The 11377-nt window shown below is 42.3% G+C and overlaps 1 protein-coding gene across 1 annotated transcript; it reads right to left on the bottom strand.

The window, feature by feature from the left end:
- Positions 1-1803: 1803 nt before the first annotated feature.
- tktb (transketolase b) lies at positions 1804-11343 on the bottom strand. The gene is made up of 14 exons (XM_088996286.1): positions 11096-11343; positions 8127-8244; positions 7930-8043; positions 7739-7836; positions 6231-6422; positions 5321-5448; positions 5048-5244; positions 3914-4078; positions 3597-3753; positions 3373-3503; positions 3195-3278; positions 2739-2835; positions 2475-2594; positions 1804-2402 (listed from the first exon to the last, which is right to left on the bottom strand). Exons 1-14 carry the CDS (start codon positions 11185-11187, stop codon positions 2230-2232), a joined length of 1866 nt encoding a protein of 621 aa, XP_088852412.1. The 5' UTR covers positions 11188-11343; the 3' UTR covers positions 1804-2229.
- Positions 11344-11377: the final 34 nt, after the last annotated feature.

An 11377-nucleotide genomic window follows, 5' to 3' on the forward strand; every position in this document is an offset into this window, starting at 1 on the left:
GCAAGAAAATAACAACAAAGCTGCTGCCAGGAGTAAGAGACTATATGACAGTAAACTAAAGTATTCTACCCTGTTGCCCGGTGATCGTGTTCTGGTTCGAAACTTAACCCCACGTGGAGGTTCAGGCAAACTGAGAAACCACTGGGAGGATGTTGTTCATACAGTGGTTCGTCAAGTCAGCCAAGACATTCCAGTTTATGAGCTGAAACCTGAGAGGGGGAAGGGCAGATCTAGGATACTCCACCGCAATCTCTTGCTGCCATGTGATCATTTGCCATTAGAGACTTCACTACAGTCCCAGTCCAAGGAAAAGTCCACTCGGCAACGACCGAACAAGATGCCGGAAATGGATCCGGAAGAGGATGATGAGGAGGATGAGTATTATCCAGTGTTGCATCGCCAGAGCACCCGACCAGACTCACCAGAACCGCGGGACGTGAGCTTTGTGGAGACAACCCACCATGATGACAATCAACTGGGGAATGAACTGCCGGGGACGGAGCCGGGAGCTGCGGAAGTTGACCAATCTCAGGAGGGCAACATTGGTCCGGAAAATGATCCACCTGTGACAGTGTGTCCCCCTTTTCCCCAGCCACCCCCCAGTAATCCTGATATTGGGGGAAATCAACGGCCACGACGAGAACACAGGAGACCCAAGGTATTCACGTATGATCGCCTTGGTTCGCCATCTTGCTACAATGTAGGGACAGTACCATATCATGGTGAACAGACAATGCCTTGGATGTATGGCGCACACCCCTATTATGCCACGAAATACTACAGAAATGGTTAATCGACACTTCGGTTTAATAGAACAGTGAGATGGAAACAAGAAGACCCCGATGAGCCCTGTATAAGTAAAACGGAATGTATGAAAAGAGTTCCAGTCTGTGAATTGTTGATTGTTATAATGTAAACAGAATGTATGAAAAGAGTTCCAGTCTGTAAACTGTTCATTATTATAGTTCATATTTGGATGCAGTTCATAATACCGTGCGTCATTGTTTTGGGCACGTCGTCCAGCGTATTTATGTATTTACTAGTACATATGTTGGGGACAACATCTATTTTGAGGGGGAGTATGTGACAGGTTGTAAATTATCGTATTTCCTATTTTGGTTACATTCGCGTAGTTCTATTGGTTTACAAATGATATATATCGAAAATGTTTATTTAAACATGGAACGCCTGCTTCGGTTCATGTTTCGTGTCGGACCGATTTAGATCGTTGGACCGGAAATTGTTGTGCGCGTACGTTTGCATTAGATCGGGGCATTCGAAGTAAACCACTGTTGAGTCAAGACGTATCACATTGCTTGTCTTGTGGTTTTTTTCGAATGCCCCGATCTAATGCAAACGTACGCGCACAACAATTTCCGGTCCAACGATCTAAATCGGTCCGACACGAAACGCGCAACACTCAACCATTCAATTTGCCATTTGGCCAGTGAATCAATAAATATCAAATCATTAAAACTGTGGCAATCTACTACAGTACTTATAGAAATCAATTGAATTATCTCCATAAGGTATTTAATAACATTAGTATCTTATCTTAACATTAGTATCTTTAGGTATTTAATAATATTTTTTTCCTGCTGATTCTCATCCATGCAGACCATGGTAATCCAAACAAAAGTAATGAGTTTCCAAAACTGATTGTCAAGAAATTATGTTATTGGGCAATATTCTTTTGAAGTGAACATTTTTCCCATTCAAGTAAATTGAGAACACATGTTCAAGCTCCACAGTACCTGCCAAATAGAATCTAAGTCAGAAAAATAAAAATACTATCACACAATATTGTATTAAGTAGGTTTAATTCAGCACAACAGACTACCAGTAACATTTTGTTGGGTTTTGGTATCATAAAGAACCCCACTTCAAAATGGTTCCACAAAGATGTCTGCCAAATGACCAGTGTGATATGTAAAACAAATGGAATGTGCAGAAGTGTGTGTTGGAATGCATCAGTCTCACCCTCCACTCAAATTTCCTCAACTTTGGAATGGTTGACATTTGGAAGCCTTCTAAACATGAACTATTCATTCAAACAGTGTTAAGCAAAGCAATTTTGCGTATACAGTAGGAGAATGTGAAGACGTACCAGGAACAAGGTCGCTTTGCAAACTGCGACTAGAATAACAGACTTCTACAAGACTGCTGGGACAAGTTGGGTAAAAAGCTGACTGAGCATGATAACACCGAACTGAAGAAGGTGCAGTCTCGTCAGTTGGGAAATTTTTTGCGCACAATGTTGGCAATATGCTGTGCACTGATTTTGTAGTGGTCCAAAAGCTCCTGTGGCTTCCCACTGCGAGGAACACTGGTGACTGCAAGCCGGGTCACAACGATGCCCTGCTCATGGCCCACCGCTGACAAGACCGCCTCTCCAAGACCACCTGTGTAAAACAACACACCGTAAAGGATCCGAACACTCGCGCATACACTCCAAGACAAGCCACACCACCCACCCTCCTTGTAGTGGTCCTCCACTGTGATGATGTGCCCCCCCGTGGCTTTTGCGCTGTTCAAAATAGTGTCTGCATCCAAAGGTTTGATAGTGAATGGATCAATCACACATATGTTTTTCCCTAGAGAGAGAGAGAGAGAGAGGACAGAATTCAAGTAACCCAAAGCTTTTTATAAAAAGGACAGTGAGATGACCACTGTCTTGGGTGACAACAGGTTGCAACCTTATTTAGACATAGAACCACAAGGGGGCAGTACAGGCATACCTTCATTTTGCAGCATGTCAGCAGCAGCCAGAGCCTCATGCAAAGTCACACCAGCTCCAATCACTGTCACAAGATCACTGCTAGACTGGCGCACAACCTGGCGGAGTCAAGTTTAATTAGATAAGGTCCTTTGTACACACCTTAAAGGACAACCGACGTCTCCGGACAAGTTGTGTACATAATTTGTAAAATGGCTTCTACTGAGCGTATTTTACAAAGATTCCACCACATATAGCTATATTTTACGTTTTAAGACTAAACCTGTATTGCAAATCATAGCAGACACCTTACAAGCACTGACCTCTGTCTGTCTGTTTTCTTTTATTTTTTCCCCACTATGCCATTTTAAACAGTGATTGATTTTATAATAATAATAATGATGATTTTACAAATTATGGACACAACATGTCCGGAGGCGTCAGTTGTCCTTTAAAGAAGAGAAGAATGATGACTCACCTTGGCTACACCAATCTCAAAAGACTCCTGCGCAGAATAGATGATTGGCGTTTCGGGTCTGCTGGTTCGGATGAAACACATACCCTGAGGAAATCAACGAAGTGTGAAAAGGTAAGTTTGGCAAACTCAGGGGGGGGGGGGGGGGGGGGGGGGGGGGGGGGGGAAATCAAAAATCAACCTTTGTGTTGGCTGCCAACTCCACGGCTCTCTCGGTGGCCACAGCATCACTTGGATAAAACACCGTACAAGTAGGGATGGCACGGAACATGGCCAGGTCCTCAAGTGCCATCTGAGAAGGACCATCCTCGCCTAGAATGATAAAAGTCCATTGTTGAGTAGTCAATCAGTAAATAAATCATTTTTTAAAAAGTTAAGTGTGTGGATGTCATTGGAAAACCCCACCAATGGAGACGCCGCAGTGGGACCCTACGAAGTTGACGTTGGATTGAGAAATGGCTCCCATTCGGATCTGGTCGTAGGCCCTGGATAAGAAGGCCGCAAAAGTGCTGACAAACACCACAGCGCGGTCTCGAGCAGCGCAGCCAATTGCCACTCCCACCTGCAGCAGCAGAAAGTCAACGAAAATATTCCTTTGTTCTTAGAGGACGTCACAATCAGACTAATTTGACCAATGACTTTGAATTAAATACTATTAAGAATAACATTTCAAAGTGAGCAATTGAAAATAAGCTCACTTAGAGGACTTGCATCTCATTTACCATGTTCTGCTCAGCAATGAAACACTCGATAAAGCGGTCGGGGAACTCTTTCTGGAAACTGATGGAGAACGTTGAGTTCTTGGTGTCCCCATCGAGAACGACCACTCTGCCGCTTGTTCGTCCCAGCTTAGCCAGCGCATTACCGTACGCACGCCTCGTTGCCACCTGAAAGAGCAGAGAACAGAAGTAACCACAAATTGTTTGAAGTCATTGACACCGCAGAGCAACCTTCTACACGTAGTATTCTTTTCCCATTGAGAGGGCGGCATTTAGCAAATCAAAAGCATATCAACAACAAACTTAAAAATGTAATGAAGTGTGTATTCTGCCCATATTTAGTCATGCAATTATGACTTTCACGTGTCGACATTCCAACTCGTGTGTCCTTGAAAACCGTGGGTGCCTCGAATAATGTGCAAATTAAGCCTTGGAAGGTACTGTTCACCGCCTCTGACCGGTATTTTGATAGTTGTAGATGATAGATGTAGTTGCCTCTTGATATCTGAGTGAAGTTGCCGTGCTTTCTTGGCAATAATACCCTCACACACTGTCCCCAACTAACTGTTTTATGTTCATCCAAATCAACACAAGTTTTTCAACCTCTTCTATTGCCTGAGACCATTGCTTAGACAACACAGAAACACCCGAAGCCACATGTAGCAATGGTCGACTTAGCACACTGGTAATGGCACGTTAAGTCACACAAACACACACCTCGTTCGATGATCTCCTTCTATTCAACCATAATTTTGTCCTTTTCGGCTTAACACTAGCCTGTGGTGGGGTCTTTTTCAGTCCCCAAAAAAAGCTAATTATCCACTCCATACAAACCACATCTGCACTCAAAGAAAGTGGGTGTGGAAAAGTAGTCCGGCAGCCACGGTGGCGCCATTCGGCCGTGTGGTTTGGTGTTCTTCCGCTGAAAAGTAGTCCACCAGCCATTGTGCCACTCCGTGTTTCCCGAAAACTAGTTTGTATGCCAAGATTATATTCTCACGAATGTAATTTTCATGAGGTGAAAAGTTCGTTTGCGAAAGCGTTCGTTAGCCGAGGTATCACTGTATATGAATACACGGAGGAATAGAACGGCCATCTCCCCCCCCAACATGAACAAAAAGTAAAAAAATGGGGGACCTTTTCCCCGCTCTTGTAGGATGGAGGTTCGGACATGGGTATCATTCGTTGGTCGGCGGGTGCCACATCATTCTTGGGCAGTTCAGGACACAAGCTCTTGGCGGGATTTTGGATTTGCCCCTGTATGGTGCTCAAGAATCCCTCCACCGTGTCCTTAGGGATGGGCTTTCCGTGCCAGTTCAATTCATTCTCGATACCTTGTCAAAAATAAGAGCCGTTGAGTAAAAGTGGAAAGAACATATTGGCTACAACTATATGACACACCCTCCCGACCTTTGAGGCCTTTTCCCTTTAGCGTCTTGGCAACAATGCAAGTGGGCTTGTCACGAAACTGCTGAGCGTTTGAGAAAGCTTGACACAAAGCTTCCACATCATGGCCATCCAGAAGGATTGTGTTCCAGCTACAGAGAAAAAAAAAAGAAAAAGCCAAAGTAAGCTGTATGAAAGGCTTCACAAGACCGAGTGGGTTCCATTATCTAACCAAAAGGTGTCATCTACTGGAAATAAAAGGTGGTAATATTTAAAACAGTTGCAGAGTCATCGGTATTCATTATAGAATCCCAGCAAAGATTTGGCTTAGTTGCTTCCATTTTCCATCCATTTCAAACTTACTAAATGACTCTTCAAAAGTTCTGAATGTAGTATTTGATTGAAATCCAATTAAAAATCTTCTCAAGATGGAATACTTTTGTGGACCAAAAAATAAATACAAATGCAATCAAGCACAATGTAGCAATGACAGTAACGCCAGTTTAAAAGCGGGTATTTTGTTTATTTGGGATTTTTCATGATTGCTGAATTATTCAAACTAGACAAATATGTTGCCACTTCATAGGGGTCTACATATGTTGTACCGTTGGGTAAAAACACTGTTGACCCTTTCTTGTTTTTGTACACTTACTTAATGACTAAATTGCAAATTTCCCCACTGGGGGACTATTAAAGGATCTCTGATTCTGATAAAATGTTGATTTTTTCTTTGCAGTATATATATTCTTTAAAATTGGCACTTTATGATAATAATCGCTGACAGATATTTGTCTTTCTTCCCCTCACTATAGCGTCCAACAGGAGTAAATAATTTATTTGTATCCAAACTAAAGATCATGACCCTCAATACAAAATCTTATCGTTTGCATTTTAGTCATATGGGACCCATGCATAGACGTTACTGGTAACTAACCCAAAGGATTCGCAGCGTTTTTTATAGAGATCCATTTGATGCTGGAGGGGTGCTGGGTCACTTTGACCGAGCCGATTAACATCCATGATAGCCACCAGGTTGTCCAGCTTGTAGTAAGACGCAAAGGCCATGGCTTCCCACACGGAACCCTCGGAACACTCTCCGTCTCCCAGCAAACAGTACACGCGGTAACTTTGGAGGAAAAAATAAATACAAACAATTTAATATTGGTACATCTATCTATTAAATGGCCTGGGATACAAACGGCAAAATATTGTCACATAACAAATTTGAATTATTTCGTTGGGGAAAACGTCTTTGTTTGAACATTATCCATTCTTGTGCTGTAGTCATTGATAAAATGGGATTCTCATGACGAACTGATAAGGACAATGTGTAAAGACATATGTGACCAACATCCATGACTCACTATATATAGTTTAGACTAGAGCAACCTACGTCCTACTACATTTATTAAAATAGAACAGTTTCTTGATTATAAAAAAGTTAGTGTCAAAGACCGTTGCCTTCCTTGAATTCTTTCCACCTGGCTCACCATATTTTCTACAGGAGGGCAATGTGTTTTACTTCGGTAACATTTACGAGTGATGACGCTGAGATTTTGCTTCAGCCTTTTCCACAAGCCAATTTATGTTATTCGATTCATGGACGCAGACGTACTTTGTAGGGTCAAATTTCATTTTTAAGTTACCCACGTTGAATACAAAAAATTCAGTTTACGACTGATTCCCTGCAGAATGAGTGGCCAGAGAAAGAATTCCAATATAAACAGTCAAATAATAATAATAACTAATAATAACTAATAATAATAATTGGGGAGTTATTATTGGGGAGACTCAACAAAAAGACAAAAGACAAAAAAAGACTATCAACATCGCAGGGATACTACAAGTGGGCCTCAATCGGCAGTGCATTTGCACCTAAAAGCTAGCAACCACTCATTTGACGACAATGAGGTTAAAATCTTAGCGAAAGAACATAGACGGTTTGAAAGGGGGGTAAAAGAAGCGATTCTTATAAAACAACAAAATCCTTCTTTAAACCGGTCTGGTGGGGTGAGGTTCAATTTGGATCGTTCATACAATAGCCTGCTTAGGCAAAACAGGTTAGGCAACATTCGTAATGCTGATGAGGTGATACCGGTGGGAGTGGGGGAACTGGGCCAGTCGTTAGTCGTTAGCGAGGGGTCCTCTGCTCCCCCCAACCTGAGAGTAGGGACCTATCATAGCTGTGTCCGCCATGACTGGACACTTTGGGATACACAGACGTAATAATAATAACAATAACAATAATAATAACAATAATGATAATAATGCTAATTATTTTCATTTATAAGCGCCTTTCAAAACTCTCAAGGACACTTTACAGTCACAGGATATTTTTTTTGCAGGTGAGCAGCGGCAGCCACACGCGCCAGCGTTCCCTCAACCCAGAAGTAACAAAGTAAAAAAAATAAATAAATAAAAAACAAGAGTACACATATTCACCTGGCCCGGTCAAACATCTTGCCAGTGTATGCCATTCCACAGGCAGCACTAAGGCCCTGACCCAGTGATCCAGTTGCCACATCAACAAAAGGCAGTTTCTGAGAAGACAAAATACACATGATTGCAAGTCTGTTCAGTGAGCTCAAAGAGAATCTGTGTACAGCAAGAGGAGGTTTAAGTTCTTGTCTTACTGGGGTGGGGTGCCCTTCCAGGTCACTGTCTATCTTGCGCAGGTTCAGGAGGTCAGACTCCTTCACAAAACCAGCCTCAACCCAGGCAGCATACAGTATCGGTGCGGCATGACCCTTGAAAAGAGGCGGGCGGGAACATTATGGCCATTCTAACTAGCTACATGTAAAGCTGAGCTAAAACATGTGCATGTAGAAACCTTGGATAGCACAAAGCGGTCATTGCACGGGTAGCTGGGGTCATCAGCTTTATAGCGCATGGTGTGGAAGAACAGCACAGACATGACCTCGGCTGCACTGCAGCAGGATGTGGGGTGGCTGAAAAACAACACGAAGGTGACAATATCGATATAATTTGGTAAAAATAAAATACAATCTACACAAAACATGCAAATGCTACAAATCTGGATTCTTCTGGAAGACCATTAAAATATTCCATTACACTCTGATCATGTTAGCATACACACATCAACCTTTCATATGTTGAGAACAGCTCCACAAAGTCACATCATTATTAAATTGTCAGTTACCACTCAAGACCTCACCTCCAAAAATGAACTCATGCAAACTTGAGGAACTGTTAGATGATGAAATAGTGGTCAGAGAATTGTAAGATTTTTTGGAAATATCTGTACTCAACAGCTTCTCAGCTTCCCTATGAGGCTTATACTTTAAATGACACAATTTCCAACAAACTTGCAACATGCCAAATTGTCAGTCATTAATTATGGTTATGGTCCTCTTTTTATCATGCAAATTTACCCACTGCGCTTATGCCAAGAGGTGTCCTGATGGGAAATAGCGCAAATTAGAGGCATGAACTCAGAAACAATGTAAATGACATTTAAATATTGTTTTAAATGTGAGGTCTTTCCATCTCACTAAAGGTCTACCATCAAACACCCATCAGATCAAATGACATACTTCTGTAACAAATGGAGACCAAGACAATTAATTTAAAAAATATATCCACACGTTCTTTTTAAGAGTTGATGGAACTAACACTGGGATATAGCTGCTAAAAACACAACAAGGGTGACTCAACATTCGGATAAAAATTAGTGTCAGATAACAAGGAAATTGCTTGACAAGGAAGTGGTATATTGTCTGCAAAACCTGTTCGGGGTTACTTCCGTGAAGCAAAACAAGAAATTCAATCCTTCACAGATCACCTCAACTCGGTAGACATCATCATTAAATTTACTCGTGAGGACATTAAAGAGAACCAACTTTTTGGATTGTAAAGTAATTATAAGAGGACAGAGCGCTAAAAACAGAAGTCTTTGGGAAGGCTACGCACACTGACCAATACTTACTTTTCGATTCTAATCACCCTTTACAACACAAACTAGGAGTTATCAGAACCCTCCAGCAAGGGCTAAACTAATACTTACAAGCGTCGAAGGCAGAGAAAAGAAGTCAAAACATATCAGGAGAGCACTCACTAAGCATGGGTACCCTCAGTGGTCATTTAACAAATGTCAGAAAGAAAGAATAGGGAATGAAACCAAAAATTCTGAAGATACAAAAAGGAGAGGAATAGCAGTACCTTACATAGCAGGAGTCTGAAAAACTACAAAGAGTCCTTTGGCAACACAAAATTCCTACCTATTTTAAACCGATAAACACTTTAAGTCTGTGTAAGCTCTCAGTCGTACAGGAGTGGTCCATCGATGAGAAGGTTTCTTCAGCCGTCATCTTACCTTCAAAAAGTACAGATGACGGCAGAAGAAACCTTCTCATCGATAAACACTTTAAGGCAAAAAAAAAATAGTTCATCCAAAAGATAGGCTGCCAAATGAAAAACAAAGTAAATGTAGTTTATTCAATACATTGTAAGAATGATAATTGTAAAGAGCAGTACATTGGGGAGACTAAACAAATTCTCAAAAAAAAGACTATCAACATCACAGGGATAATACTAGTGGGCCTCAATCGGCAGTACATATGCACCTAAAAGCTAGCAACCACTCATTTGACGACTATGAGGTTAAAATCTTAGAGAAAGAACATAGATTGTTTGAAAGGGAAGTAAAATAAGTGATTTTCATAAAACAACTAAATCCTTCATTAAACCAGTTTGGTGGGGTGAGGTTCAATTTGGATCGTTCATACAATAGTCTGCTTACGCAACATTCGTAATGCTGATGAGGGGATACCGGAGGGAGTGGGACAATCAGGCCAGTCGTTAGTCAGGAATGTAGGAACAATCGGTGGGGCCGCAGGAAGTGGTCCTCTGCTCCCCCCAACCTGAGAGTAGGGACCTATCATAGCAGTGCAGTGGCCGGCGCCGCCATGTCTGGACATTAGGGATATATATAGGGCCGATACTACCAGTAAGACTTTAGTTCGCTGTTGAAGCATCTTGGATAAGAAGCGAAACGTCCGACACCTTCAAAAAAGTACAGATGAAGGATGAATAAACCTTTTCATCGATGGACCACTCCTGTACGACTCATAGCTTACACAGACGTTCCGTGAAGGAAGTTGTTTACATTTAGCAGAACGGCTTGACGCCTTGCCAAACTATACGCAAGGTAATGAATGACGAACTGGTTACAAACACCAGGTGAATTTACGCAATCCAACCAACATTTCAACCTTCACAAAAAATGGTATGACTGTAAACTATTTCACCAGGGACGTTTATAATTCGCAAAACCAAGTAAATATGAAGAATTCGAACCATCACGTCATCTTGTTCTGTTCGTTTTCGCAATATGCACCGGAAGTCCAACCCGTTTTCTAGTCACAGAACATTGCGGACAGGACTCATTGATCATTTCATTGTCCCTCGAAACATCTATGCATATGTGGCTTTCTCGTCACCACGTGATTAATCAGGTGATCGACGTTCACCAAGTCCAAGAGAGCCATTTTAAGAAACATTTTCCCGCCTGAAAGAACTATTACAGTCCAGCATATTATACACGTCATCGTCAGCATATTATGCACGTCATCGTAACGGCGCAACACGATTTAAGTGCCTAAGGCGACTTGGAATAAAACACATGGTGAATGACCGTATTCTTTTACCATAGCCAACTGGTGTGCAACACGTGCTACAAGGCCCCCAGAGAGCCTCGTGACCGTCGGCACGACATTATGGTCTGCATTGAGCTCGCATATAGCGTCAAAACAGCTGAAGAAACCTGTTTAAGAAGTTTACCCAGAGTTAGAGGCGCATGTTGCTCTAATGGAGTGAATTCGCAGCTTGTTGGCGACGTCCTTGAGCGCCTGCATAGTTGCTTGGTCGGGCATGGCCGTTGCTGCGAGGGTTGCCTTCCGTTTGACTGTCGGGGTCGCGAAAACAAATGGAGGACTGTGCTCGGCTTTATCAGGTATCTTCTTCCCAGTTTCAGTGAGGGACCACGCCGACGTCTTTTGAGCTGTAGGCGGATGGAGGCTGCAGAGATGAGGGTGTTTAAATATACTCAAGTCCCGCCCACCA

Source organism: Hippocampus bargibanti, linkage group LG01 (genome assembly GCF_051943395.1).
Source record: "Hippocampus bargibanti isolate YZ-2025 linkage group LG01, ASM5194339v1, whole genome shotgun sequence".
Classification (NCBI taxonomy): Eukaryota; Metazoa; Chordata; class Actinopteri; order Syngnathiformes; family Syngnathidae; genus Hippocampus; species Hippocampus bargibanti.

What these genes read in the sequence shown, in the direction of transcription:
- tktb (XM_088996286.1), bottom strand. Translation starts at nt 11,187, where the DNA reads ATGCCCGACCAAGCAACTATGCAGGCGCTCAAGGACGTCGCCAACAAG. An exon ending in TGGAAGGGCACCCCACCCCA is followed by an intron (nt 7,837 to 7,929) that starts GTAAGACAAGAA and finishes TTGTCTTCTCAG; the next exon opens with AAACTGCCTTTTGTTGATGT. An exon ending in CCACTGCGGCGTCTCCATTG is followed by an intron (nt 3,504 to 3,596) that starts GTGGGGTTTTCC and finishes TTATCATTCTAG; the next exon opens with GCGAGGATGGTCCTTCTCAG.